At 45.7% G+C, this 14,117-nt stretch overlaps 1 protein-coding gene across 3 annotated transcripts in view; it reads left to right on the top strand.

Annotated features, from left to right (window-relative positions):
- The window catches only part of Tbc1d2b (TBC1 domain family member 2B), a 67,679-nt gene that overhangs the window by 39,456 nt on the left and 14,106 nt on the right, over positions 1-14,117 (top strand). For all 3 annotated transcript variants that reach the window (XM_028865965.2, XM_028865966.2, XM_037207832.1), the window contains exons 4-9: positions 2,164-2,327; positions 3,724-3,959; positions 4,921-5,304; positions 9,429-9,539; positions 10,491-10,684; positions 13,239-13,733. In XM_028865965.2, coding sequence (XP_028721798.1) covers positions 2,164-2,327; positions 3,724-3,959; positions 4,921-5,304; positions 9,429-9,539; positions 10,491-10,684; positions 13,239-13,733 — 1,584 coding nt within the window. The remainder of the gene's footprint in view (positions 1-2,163; positions 2,328-3,723; positions 3,960-4,920; positions 5,305-9,428; positions 9,540-10,490; positions 10,685-13,238; positions 13,734-14,117) is intronic.

The raw sequence follows: 14,117 nt of genomic DNA, 5'->3' as shown, positions 1-14,117 counted from the left end.
TGTGCTTTCGTAAGAATTTAAAATAAGTGAACTCTTTCGGCCTCTAGCCGAATAGTCATCGTCTCCTTGACGTAACCCTTCAAGGTGACTGTTCCGTTTCATGTTCCCACCAACACGACAAGGTCAGTTCCAGCTGCTCCACATCCTCCTGAACACTAGGAATTGCTCTTGTCCTTCACTTCAGCTGTTGGGGTGTGATGCATTTTTAAACTAGTATATGATAACTAACTTTTTTTCAGATTATTTTATGTGTGTGGGTTTGCCTACATGTATATCACCCCATGCATGCCTAGTGCCCATGGAGGCCAAAAGTGGTTGTATGCCCTGGAACTAAGAGTTATGGATGGTGGTGAGCTGCCATGTGTGTGATGGGAACCAAACCAGTGTCGTCTGCAAGCAAAACAAGCCCTAACCACTGAGCTACCTCTCCAACCCCGGTGTTTTCTTTTTAAGCCATTCATGGACAGATGCTTCTTGGCTTAGGAAGGGTTACGTGATAGAGTTATGTCCTAGCAAGCCTACCATAAATTGAAGAGGCTGAAAGGCAAACATGCATTTTATAGCTCTAACGAAGCAAACGTTGTGGCTGAGCTGCATGTACTCTGTGGAGTACCAGCTGTTCACCCTTGAAATCACGGAGCTCACTGGAAGCCACTTCTGGCTCGAGAGTATCTTACTGCACATCATTAGCCCAGGAAAAATCAAGCTTCAAAGTATGGTTTGCAGTGAATGTGTATTGCTTTGGAACCATCATTAAGTTTTAAAATAATCTGAAGTCCAACTTTACAAGTTAGGAAACTGCTGTATTTTTCCTTTTTTAGTTTGCTTTGGTCTCTTGGTCATTTTTAAAAGCTGAGGTGTTTGTGCATCTTACTGAGCTTTAAGAGTTCTTAAATATTCTGGACATGAGCCTTCTGTCATATATTTTTCAAATACTTTTCAAAGGGGAAAAGTTTTAATAAACTTGCTTTTTCCCATTTTGTCTTATAGATTGTGCTTTCTGAGTGCTCTCTAGAAAATCTGTCCAACTTTGGGCTACAGAGATGGCTTAGTCAGGAAATAAACTTGACCTGAGTTTGCCCCCCAGAACCCATGTAAAAACCTAGATGTTGCCTGTAATCCCAGTACTAGGGCGCTGGAGACAGGCAGATCTTTGGAGTTTGTTGGCTAGCCTAGCCAAATGGGTGAGCTTCAGGTTCAGAGAGAAACCTTGTCTCAAAAAATAAGCTGAAAAGTAATTGAGAAAGACAACTGAAGTTGACCTTTGGCCTATACAGGCATGTGTGCATACATACACACATACTAAAAAATCAAGTGTGAAAAGTACTTTCTCCTTTTCTTCTAGAAATTTTGTGTTTTGGTGATTATATTCAAATCCTTTAGGGGGCTTGTTTTACTTTGGTTTGGGTTTGTCTTTTAGGGGGATGTTTTTATTTTTGTTTTGAGACAGGATCTCACTGTATAGCCCAGGCTGACCTGGTACTTATGGTCCTGCTGGCTCGGTCTCCCGGGTGCTGGGATTACAGGAGTGTGTCACAACAACCTGTCTCTATAGTATATTTTTAATTAATTTGTATGTGTGGTATGAGATAAGGTTCAAGTTGATTTTTTCCTATATATAACCAGTTTTTATAACCACATTTCCCCTGGAACCGTTTTACATCCTTATTGAACATCAGCTCACGGTAAGTATAAGGAGTGGCTAACATGAATAATGCAGTGTGTGTTTTAGTATCTCCCTGTATTCGTGTGCAGGAATTTCATTTAGGAAATACTGGTGTCTTTAGAAAGGCATTTTTCATAAAAATATATTTGTTGGTGACAGTATAAAATCCAGTGTGAAGCTCCACTACTTCAGAATAGCTGATCTAACTGCAGAAATTCATTGAGATGGACAGACTTTGGATCTGGTTAATTTGGGTGTATGACTTTTTTTAATTAAAGATTTGTTTTGTTTTTTAAAGAAAAAGAAAGGTTCTTCTTCAGTTTAACTTTGCTCACTATGTTGGGTTGTTCCCCGTGATACTAGTATCAGTGTGTACTCACTAGCAATGGATATGTTCTTGTTTTCCATAGTCTCAACAATTGGTATTATCAAGTCTTCATTTTTATCAATCCTATATGCAGTTATGTTTAGTTTTGCCTTTTCTTCTTTTTATTCAGAAATTCAATGTCATCTTTCCGTCCTGGGAGAGGACACAGTGAGAGTCGCCGGACTGTGTTTTACACCAATGAAGAGTGGGAACTTTTAGACCCTCCTCCTAAGGACCTAGAGGAGTCGCTGATACAGGAGGACAGGAAGAAGCAGATGCCTGAGGGAAACAAAGGTACAGAATACACCTGTGCTGCCCTTTCACTCTGTGCTGCCCTTTGTTACCTCCAGGGACATAACAGACACTTGACCGGCACAGTTTCTGGAGGCGTGGAGTACAGTAGAGTCTTGTGTCATGGCCGCGGGGGCGGGGCGTGGGGGGGGGTACTGATTCATAAAGGTTTGTGAAGTGCTACAAGGAATAAATGTCCATCTAGCCCAGTGGCTGCAGACCTTCTTCAGGAGATAGAATACCTATCATGCCCATGTGGATCGCAGGCATGTCATAGGCCTGTAGCTAGGGCCTGAGAGGTTGAAGCAGGAGGATTGCACAATTGAGGGCAGCCTGGGCTGTGTAGCAAGACTCTGTCTCAGAAACACACACACACACACACACACACACACACACACATCACCTTTATTTACAGAAATTTTAGATGTGTTTAAAAGGAACAAAACCTAGTCTCATAGATTCTGGAAAAGTAGTTAAATTAGTCATATTCCCATTACTGTAACTAATAGCTGAGTATACTAACTCATGTAGAGAAAAGATTTATTTTGGTTCACAGTTGTAGAGATTTTGGTCTATGACCAATTGAACCCATTGCTTTCGGCCTGTGGAGGTGCATCATTATGGGACTAGGTGGCCAGGAAGCAAAACAGAGAAAAAGGACTGGAGTACCGCTGTCTGGAAGACTTCACATTAAGCCCCTAGTTTTCATCACCTTCCAGTATCAACAAGCCGGTGACTTAAGGTGTTAACACGCGAACCTTTGGGAGACACGCTAGACCCGAACAAGTCCCCAGGTCAGAAACCTGCACCTCTGTGAGTTGTCCTGAGGCAGGCACACCAGGTATCCAATGCCACTTAGGTGCCGGATGCTGCTGCCCCTTCCAGTCTCTGCCCGACTGCAGGGGGCCACTGTGTGCTTCTAACAGCAGAGATGCCTTTGTGGCTCATAGCTTTAAATAATCAAAAGTTCATAGTACTTTTGTGTCTCCTGTTTGTATTTTTTTAGTATACATTTGAAGCCATTCATAGTAACATTTATTTGGATCGTTTAATATGCAAAGTCACACTTTAAAAATGTATTTTTTACTTTTTAAAAGCATTCATTGTGTTTTGGTTTTGAGCCAAAAACAAATGAGTAGAAATAAGAAGCCCAGGGTCGCCTCGTGCATCTCAGCTTAACTTAAAGGGCTCATGTTGTAGTCTTCTGTAAAGAGTGGTCCAGTGAGGACTCTCTGCTGGTTTTAGACCTATTGGGTATTCTCTGCAATGAGGTGGGGCAAAGTGACATGGGCTGTCCTGCTTTCTTCAAGGGTTGATGAGTCCACACCCCCTGAGGGTGATCTCTAAGGACACCGGTAGAAGCTTTAACTTGCTCAAAAACTTTTTTGCTTTAATGTAGGCGTCACTAGTTCGGGATTCCCCTTCGAGTTTGGACGGAACCCTTACAAAGGAAAGCGCCCCTTGAAAGACATAATTGGGTCATACAAAAATCGCCAGAGTAGTGGTGATCCCTCGATCGAGGGAACATCATCGGGTGGCGGAAGCCTCACGAAACCAGTCTCCGAGATGCAGCTGCAGATTGAAAGCCAACAGGAAGAGCTGGAGCAGCTCAAGAAGGACCTGTCCAGTCAGAAGGTAGCTTTCTCCTGACTTCTGTGTGTCCCTTCAGCAGCCAAAGACCAAGGAGCCCTTCCCTGATGTTTGTGCAGCCGGGGCCTCCATCCCATGCCCTGAGCTATGCCCATGATTAATTCAAAGGCCCTAGACTACGTGGAGGGAAAGGAAGGTTGCAGGGTGCTGCTATCTGCGCCCACACCCAGTTCCTCAGCCTAGAGTTCTCTGAAGTTTCCACATCCTGTTAGACAGAACTATTTTTCTAAACTGGTCAGACATTCTTCCTAATTGCTGGACAGTTCAGTGAATCTTCGAGCCTGGATTTTTCTTCTCCCCCTCCTCCCCCCAGCCTGTTTTGTTTTATTTTTAATTATGTGTGTGAGTATGTGAGTGCAGGCACCCATGGAGATCAGAAAAGGGTGTCGAATCCAGTGAGCCTCCCAGCATAGATTCTGGGAACCAAGCTCAGATCCTCTGCAAGAGCAGTATGTGCTCGTAACTGCTGATTCATTCTCTGTCAACCCCTGCTGCACAGACACACACACACACACGTCTATTCATTTATTTATTTACTTACTTTTGAGACATCATCTCACTGTGCATCCTAGGCTGGCCTGGAACAATTGATCCTCCTCCAGCACTGGAATTACAGGCATGTGCCACCACACGGTACTTCACAGATCCCTTAGTACTGATAAACATGTGCCAGGAACCATTGCTAATTACAGCATACACATCCATTATTTCCAGTTTCCTATTATTGTTCTCTTCAGGCTGTATTTGTGGAGTAAATTTTTTTCCTCTCTATTTTTGAGGTCTTTCAAGAGGAAGTTCAGTATTAAAAATGTTTCCAGTGAAGTTTGTTTCTGTAGTTCCTCAAATTCCAGTGATTACTTACATAACGACGCTGTTATGATTTCTGTTTTTCTCCCTCACACCCGGACTCTCCTACCCTTCACCTCATCATCTTCTTGGCTTTTAGGAGCTCATTCGGCTGCTCCAGCAGACAGTCCGGTCATCCCAATATGACAAGTATTTCACAAGCCACCAAATCAGCCAGGGGGTCCCCAGGGACACACTGGAGCTTCTCCACCAAAAAGATGAGCAGATCCTGGGCCTCAGCGGCCAACTGGAGAGGTTCGGCCTGGAGAAGGAGAGTCTCCAGCAGGAAGTGAGGACGCTGAAGAGCAAGGTGGGCGAGCTGAACGAGCGGCTGGGGATGCTGATGGAGACCATCCAGGCCAAGGACGAGGTCATCATCAAGCTCAGCGAGTGTGAGGGCAGCGTGTCTTCGCCCACCATGGGGCCCACCTCTCCTTTGGCCAGCCCAGCCAGCAGAGACCAGCTGGAGCTGGACAGGCTAAAAGTAAGGGCAGGGTGTGGGCTGGCTTTTTGGACAGAGATCCCAAACTCCGTTAGCTCCCTCAGTTTTGATCCCTAGAGGTACTGTCTGTCGTCCATGAGCTACAGAGCTGGGGCGGGGCGCGGAACCTGGCTTTACACTCAAATTCTAGGCATTTTAAGGAACTTCCTTGGAAGCACTTCCAGCACTGTTAGCATTGCCGCTGTTGCCTGGGACACTTCCAGCTCTTCTTGTCCCTTGCTTAGGAGGAGCGGAGACACCCCTCCCCGCTGATGGATCCCACTCTCAGGGCTTCATTATGCCATGGAACATATGGCGGTTGTCAGTTTCCCTTTCTGTGGACATGAATGCAAACTTGGACTGAATTTGCGCAGCCTCCCACAGGCCTGGGTAGGAGTATTGTCACAGTCGTCAGAGGAGGGCCAGCTGGGAAAGTGGACCCCGCTCCAGGCAGTCCAGAAAAGAAGCCTGCTTGGTCAGGGTCAGGGCCTAACATCAGAAGTCCTGCCCTTGGAAGGGCGGAGCTGTCTTCCCAGTGTCGTCCTCTTCGATGGCCCAGGGATGAGAAGCTGGTTCCTGAACACAAGGGAACTGAGGTGATAAGCAGCAGATGAGGGAGGGGGAACATTCCCCCTTTGGGAAGCAGGGGCAGCCTGCCTTTTAGGCCTGTAGAGAATCCTGCTAGTCCAGAGTAGAGAGCTGAACCGTTTGGGCTGCTATGAGTAAGGTCGTAGAGAAGAGCAGCATATCTTTGCTGTCAGCAGCTCCTGAGACTCGACTGGAGAAGATTTAGGTAGACGAATGTCTACTTAATGGGGCATTACGTAGAGCCCAAACAGCTCCAGCAGACCACAAATAGGTCTTTAACTACTGGCCCCAGTGTTTCCACGTGGCCCTTGTCTTCTTGCAAATAATTTGGTTCCAGGTGTTTGGCCTAGGTGTGTTACTGTTGAGGTCATTACTGAGTGTGAGCGGCATGGCTTCCAGCACCTTTCATTTGCCGGCCATGAGCTGAGTGTGTGCCGGGCAGGCTGGGGACTTCAGAGTTAGGAACACTGAGACAATGGCAGCACTGTTGGAATGTGTAGGTGGTCTGTCTTAGTGACAACACCCTTTGGAAACACAGGCCAACATGGTTTATTTTTTTTGGTGTATGTGGTGTGTGCATGGGTGCACGTGTGTCTGCAGGTGGACATGCACAGGTGTGCCCGTGCACGTGGAGGCTAGATACTGATATTCTCCCTCCATACCTCTCCACCTTATTTTCTGAGACAAAGCCCCAGGGATCCCCCTGTCTCCGCACTCGCTGCACTAGGTACACTTGTGCACCATGACACAGGATCTTCCATGGTGTCGAAACCCAAATGTAGGTCCTCATTCCTGTGCAGCAGACTCTACTGGCTAATCCCTCTCCACAGCTCCCTGTAGGACTGATTAATGAGGAACCAGAGCACCTTGTTATATTTATATCTGCTATAGAACAGGCCTTATTTTATTTATTTATATTTTTGAGACAAGGTTGCATACTGTAGCTCAGGCTGACTCGGAACTCATTGTAGCCCAGGTTTGCCTCAAACTGAAGGTAATCCCTTCCGTGTCCAGGGTGCTAGAATTACCAAGTGTGAGCTCTCATGCTTAGCTGCTTTTTATTTGTTTCTGTTTTGTTTTTCTTTTTACAAGTGGTCTTGGTGTTGCCCGTAGAAGTCAGTTTTGTTTATATGCTCAGCCTTAAATGTTCTGTCCTTCCTATGCATCCCTACGGTAGTAATTTTTTAGTGTTTGTAACATGGTTTTTCCAGATGGTCTTTTTGTTCTTGGCAGGAGCAAAGTGTATGGTACACATTTCCCAAATGAGCTAAGTCAGGGTGTGAGAATAGGCTGTGTAGCTGCTATGACCACCAAACCTTTGAAGACGGCCAACTCACCTCATCCAAAACAGGCCGTGTCCTCCTGTGTCCTTGTGTGGCAGGGGTGATTTTGAATGAGTCATGAGGATCCTTTTCCTCAGTATTTCTCAACATTTTCAAGCTGTGGCTCCAGAGTCTACACAGGGAATGAAGCCTAGTGGGGAAACATCCTAAGTGGCTGGTGGTTGTCGGCGTCCTATCGGGCAGGGCAGCCTGCCTAGGTCAGAACCTCACGTTGCTGGCGTTGCTCCACCTGAGCCTGTTACTGCAGTGAGATCCAGTCCTCCCCAAAGGCGGCTTGCCCCAGCTCAGCCATCCTTACACAGTGAGCTCTGACTGGCAGTGACCTCATCTGCGAAGCAGTGCTGCTGCCCCTGGGTGTTACGAGGGTTGAGGGAAGTGGTCCACATCTGGACCTGGCACCCTGTGGAGTGTTTATTGCCAGATGTTATTATCAAGAAAGTATCCTGATGGTAAATGGTCAGAATTTACTTAGACTGGAGCACAAATTTTACACTACAGACACACTACACCGCCAGTGGGGAGTGAGTACCTGTCACGTAGCCTTTCTCCTCACAGTTCAGTGTCTTTAGTTTCTCTCCAGCCAACCTTCTTTGAACTGACCTGCCTTTTAATGATGTGTGTGTTCATTGTTTCCAAATACAGTATTTTTAAGATGCCAGGAGAGCCGAGAAAATGTCATCATTTGAGCCAGAAAAGGACACATTAGCCTTCTTTGGGGTCTGACATTTTCGCTGAAGTACTTGGGTTGCTGAGGCTAAGTTGGTGCGGTGCAGGGGTTGGGTTGCCGGTGAGGAGGCTCAAGTACTGAGCCTGGCCCTCAGAGCTCGGCGGAAGCTGGCTCCCCTGCACAGCAGTCAGTGAACGCCGCGTAGCCCCCCTGACCCGGGTCTGTCTGGGAAATAATGTCAAGAATGGCTCCTGGGACTCGAGAGGTCTAAGTGAGATCAAGAAGCTCACGTGCCTTGCCCAGAGTTCTGTGACCCATGGCATGTGTCCCATGAGTGCCAGCAAATCAGGGGCAGCAGGGAAACCTTCCCAGTTCTTCTGCATCTTATAGGAAAGTCTGTATCCTAGAGGAAGTTCAGTCTGGAGCCTGGGGAGTGTCTGGAGAAATATTTAGAAATGGTCAGGGGCAGAGGGAGGGTGTGGTTACAAAAGATGGAATTTATAAGAAGTCTTTAGAAACCACAGCCTTAAAGATGGCTCTGATTCATCTTTATTTAGAAGTGTCTTTGCTTTATCATGAGGATGGTCTAAAAGCAGTCAGTAAACTTTATTTCTAGAACATTTTACATGAAAACTCTTCCCTCCCCAGCCACACCTGTACTTTAAGTTGAGCAGGACAAAACGTGTGACCATGGGAGGGAGAAGCAGGACAGATCCCTGAGTTTGAAACCAGACTAGTCTACATAGTGACTTCCAGAACAGCCAAGGATTCATGATGGAGAGACCCTGTCTTTACCAAAACAACTTTGTCTCCAGCTTGTTATGTTCTCTCAAATACAAAATCAATGTCACAGAAGTGACCAGTTGGCCATCCACTGAAGAGCCCATTTTGTTCTTGGTAATTTGTGGAGTTGGTGCTGGGGATTGGACCCAGGCAGGGCCTTTATCACTGAGCTCCACCTTCTGCCCTGTTGTTCTTTTCCTTCAACGTTTCCACGATTTTGAAACTTTGCAATGTTCACAAAGGTAAGGGGTCTGTTCTCCAGAGTCCCTGTTGCATCGTAGGTTGTAGAAGTTATCATTACATGCCATTCTTAATCAGGGCTCTTGTACAGTTTTATAGCCTTTTTAAAATAGAAGCTACATAAGTAAAAAATGAGAACCTACAAAGAATATGTTCAATTTCTCTGGCTTAAAGGAATGCTAAATTATTATTGTTTTTTTTTCTCATCATCGACTTAATGAATATGAGTGGATTTAGAAAATACAACCTGTTTATTTCTCCTGCCATCAGTCAAGAAAAATCACCACTGCTAAGTAATGTTTTGTCCACCTCCTTCATAACTACAGCAGTTCTCACTTCCTGCTGCCCCAAATGGCCAAAAAGATTCCTCAGAATGCTGCTTCTGACATCTTTCAATTTTTCTTTTAGAACCTGCTCTCACTTAGTGGGACTCAAATATACTAATTATGTTGGATAATTAGCCAACATGTAACCCACATGAATTGATAAATATTTTTCTCTAACAGGATAGTCTGCAAGGGTACAAATCCCAAAATAAATTTCTAAATAAGGAAATTTTGGAACTCTCCGCTCTCCGAAGAAATGCAGAAAGGAGAGAGAGGGATCTGATGGCAAAGGTAAGTCAGGATGGATGCATTTTACTGCTTGGTAAGAGGGAGGAAGCTGCATTTAAGCAGATGTGCTGTAGAACCTGCCCAACAGCCATGCTGGGAAAAACATGGCTCCTGGTATCAAAACATATGTTAAGTATGTCCAATACATTCTCTTTGTGGATAACAAAGAAACGCTCTCACATATGGCATTCATACGTTTTTAAAGTGTTTTCAGAGGTGAAATTGAAGTGCAGTTATAGGGTTCTCCCAAATTCAAATTACCTAGATTTTCATTTATACTGTAGAGATTTAGTTTTACATGTGTGAAGCGGGAATGATGAGAATATTGCCATCTCCATAGATCTAGCAGGATTGGCTTTGGAAAGTATACAGGACCACAAGCCTTCCAGCTGCATGCTAGTGAGTTATACACACCTGACACTTGTCCCCAGATGTTGTGTGTATGTACTATTTTTGAGCAGCCTTCTGAGCACATTTCTAAACCATATTTCTGCATATTTGCCAGGGTGAAGTTGATTTTTCAATCAGGTAGCAGATGGCAACTAGTCCTACCAGGACATGATATCCTAACAAAGTTGGTGTGCATGGGGGGTGGGGAGGAAGCATTCATGGCCCATGTAACCGAGTAGTAGGCTTGACCTCAGTAATTGGCTTGTGACGAGTTTTATTGCTCCCTCTAACCATGTTGAAGAGTGGTACCTGTGCTTATCAGCACCCCTTCTGTGTCAGACTCTTAGAAAAAAGAGGGGAGCCGTAGCAGGCTCTTTTAACCCTAAAAGGGTCTGTGGCATGAATTAACCGTTCACCTGTGTTGTAATTTGCAGCAGGCTTACTTCCTAATCTTTTGGGGCATGCTGATTTGGGTTCATTGGTTGCCTAAGGTACCCAAGGCATGCTTTTCCTGTGTTTATCTCTGGGTAGAGGTAACAGCTTACCACCTTACATTCTCTGCAGTATTCTAGCCTAGAAGCCAAGCTCTGCCAGGTGGAAAGTAAGTACTTGATACTGCTTCAAGAAATGAAGACACCGGTTTGCTCAGAAGAGCAGGGGCCTACCAGGGATGTCATAGCCCAGTTGCTGGAGGATGCTCTGCAGGTTGAGAGCCAAGAACAGCCAGAGCAAGCATTCATTAAGCCTCATCTGGTCAGGTAAATGTGCTTGACTCTGTTGGGAAGTCCATCTGTCTCTAAACTTCCCTTTCCATAGCAGTAGACACTCACGGGGCACTTAACACTGTGTGTCTTATTTGATGCCTGTAATAAGTACTGTCAGGCCAGCAAAACATATATCATCTGTGCTGGAGCTGGAATCAGTCCAGGCCTGTTGATTCCAAAACCATGTCAAAGTGGCCACACCTACAATACATACCTCTTTCTGCCAGTTTTCCAGGAAATAGGAACCCTTTCCTGACACGAATGCATCCCATCCACAGGGAACTGAAAGCAAAGGGGCCCATGAAGGGAAGCTGCGTTTTCCTTGTATGGGAAGACAGTTCTATAACCTGATTGAGTAGCCCAAGACCCACAGAGGATCTGAAACAAACCAAGATGCACTAAGGCAACTACATATAAAATACTGCATCTTTTTTTCTTCTTGTGGGGATGGGGGTCATAGAGCCTAGAAGCATCTGATGGATCTTGGATTAAAAGCTCATAGACAATGTATTTCCTGACAAGTCTCGGAGTGTTGGGACTAGGAAAACTCTGTAGGTTCACCTGGGGTACCCTCCTCTTCTGTCTCTGTCACTCAGACCGATCACTGTCTGGGCCTTGCTCGATGCAGCCTCCTCGCTGCCTTTCCTGCCTCAGACGAAGCCCCTGGACATGCTGGGGCCCTTCCCCAAGCTGACAGAACCTCCCAGCCTTGACTGCACTAGTTAAATGGCAGAACTAAACTTTCAGAGTGTAATCAGCACCATTGTTACAGGACTCATTTTCGGGCGTAACAGGTATAGGAATTACTAAGTGCTTCGCGTGCAGAATTGTATTAAATGCTCAATGCAGGTAGGTTTTTCCCTCACTTTGTAAGTGAGGTGGCTGAGTCAGGAGGTGGTATAGCATATCCTGGGTTACACACCCTCTGGGACACGGCTGAGACCCCAGCCCAGGCAGCCAGAGTCTCAAGTTCAAGGGTGCTTCCTCCACATCATTTGTGGTTGCTTTGTTCATAGCTGTTGGGAGCTGTTCTGAAGGTGTGTTACATTCTTCTCATGAGCATTTAGGAAGTTGTGTGCATTCTTTCCTGCTTTGCAGAACTTCATCAGATAAATAGACAAAGGCATTATTGCTTCCCCTCATGAAGAACACTTAGGACCTTTCTAGTCTCCTTAGTTACAAACACCATGGTATATGTTCCGTGTGCCCAGGCAAGAGTTACTCCAGGATATAGAAGAGAAAAGAGATTCCTGATGAGAAAGAAGTGCATGTCTTCAACTCCACTAGATTTGATTTCCAAAGTTCCTAAGAGTTGTGTAAAGTTCCTAAGCATATCCATTATGTCAGAAGCTTTGTACTAGGTTCCGGTCCTGCCGCAACTAATCACAGACTTAGCAGCAATGTTGCTGTCATAGAGTTCATAGGTCAGAAGGCAATGTAAGATCTTAATGGATTGAAATCACAGTTCAATCAAGGACTGGGTTCCTTTGTGGATCTTCCAGGGAGCAGTTCATTTACATCATTAAAAATGTTGGCAGATACAGTTCCTGGTAGATATAAAGTGAAACCCTGTTTCCCAGCCTCAGAGACCACCTATATTCCATGGCTCATGGCCCCTTCCATCTGTAAAGTGTCAGCAGCTCATCCGGCCCCTGCACACACACCCTTCTCCCCTGCCTCTTCTGTTGTCCTTTTCCTCTGATCTGTTCTTTCTTTCCCTTTTCCTCTTTGAAGGGTTCACGTGGATACCAGGCCCCTTGGTAACTCAAACAGTCTCTTTGTCTTAATTCTGTAACCTTAATACCATCTGCCAGCATCTTCTTGTACATAGTCACAGATTTCAGGTATAGGATGTTGACGTCTGTGGGGCCAGATCCTTTCCTCCAAAGCCTTGATTGATGTTCGTACCCAACATCTTACAGATACCTTCTTCGTTGTCTTTTCACCTTTTAAAATGATGCCTTGTGGACAGGTGTGGTAGCACACACCTGTGATCCCAGCTACTTGGAAGGCTGAGGCAGAGCCTAGGTATTTGAGGCTAGGCTGATAAACATAGCCAGATACTTTTTTTTATTAAAACAATACCTTTTGAAGCTTTAAGTTGTTCTGGATGTATGAAGACACAGACATATACAACAGCATAGACACATAGATGAATCTTTTTTCATTTTCTTCTTTCTGAGACAGTATCTTTCTCACTACACCCAAACTTGCCTTGAACTTACAATCCTCCCTCTTCAGCCTCCTGAGCACTGAGATCGGTGGTGTGCACCACTCTGTCCCACTTAGGTCAGTCTTGACTGGTGGTAGTGCTTGTATTTTCTTCTGGTTTTACCTGCAGAGTTTTAACCCATCCGAGAGTGATTTGCCCCTGTACGCAATGGAGAATATCTCTCATTTGACCTTTTCCATGTAGACAGCCAGTTGTCCTAGCCCTGCTCATAGAGAAGCTTGTTACGTGCTTGATGGTCTGAAATGTCTCCTGTTTCACTGCTCCCTTTGCCAAGACCATGCCATTTCTACTGTCCCTCTTGTTATTTTTCCACAGTGAGTTTGACATCTACGGGTTTAGGACTGTCCCTGACGATGATGAGGAAGAGAAGTTGGTCGCCAAGGTCCGAGCATTGGACCTGAAGACTCTGTACCTCACAGAAAACCAGGAAGTTTCCACTGGGGTCAAGTGGGAAAACTACTTTGCAAGCACAATGAACAGGGAGATGGTATGCTCTCCGGAGCTGAAAAACCTGATCCGAGCAGGCATTCCCCATGAGCACCGCTCCAAGGTGTGGAAGTGGTGTGTCGACCGTCATACCAGGAAGTTCAAGGACAGCATGGAGCCCGGCTACTTCCAGACCTTGCTCCAGAAGGCACTAGAGAAACAGAACCCTGCCTCCAAGCAGATTGAGCTGGACCTGCTGCGGACTCTGCCCAACAACAAACATTACTCCAGCCCCACGTCGGAGGGCATCCAGAAGCTGCGCAGTGTCCTGCTTGCCTTCTCGTGGCGAAATCCGGATATTGGCTACTGCCAAGGCCTCAACAGGTGGGTGTCAGACCACTCCCGTCTGTGGTTTAGAAAACCTCCAGGCACCGGGCACTACCTGGCAGCTCCCTCTCCTCCCAGCTAAGAAAAGCCTGTATTCTGGGGGAAAGGATCCCGGGATAACAGCCAGTTTTCATGATGCAGTACCTCTAGTTCTGTAGCAAGCTATCTGGTCGGACTATGTTTGGATCGCCAGCCCACAAATAATGACCTGAAGGCTTATTATTAATTATGAAAATTTGGCCTTTAGCTTAGGCTTGTCCCCAACTAGCTCTTATAACTCAAATTAACTTGTTTCTGATAATCTAGGTTCTGCCATGTGGCTAGGTTACCTCTGCTCTGTACCATATGTCCGACTTCTTCAGAACCTTATTGACATCTCTC

This window comes from Peromyscus leucopus, chromosome 7 (genome assembly GCF_004664715.2).
Source record: "Peromyscus leucopus breed LL Stock chromosome 7, UCI_PerLeu_2.1, whole genome shotgun sequence".
Lineage (NCBI taxonomy): Eukaryota > Metazoa > Chordata > Mammalia > Rodentia > Cricetidae > Peromyscus > Peromyscus leucopus.
This window is presented reverse-complemented; position numbering and strand designations above follow the sequence as displayed.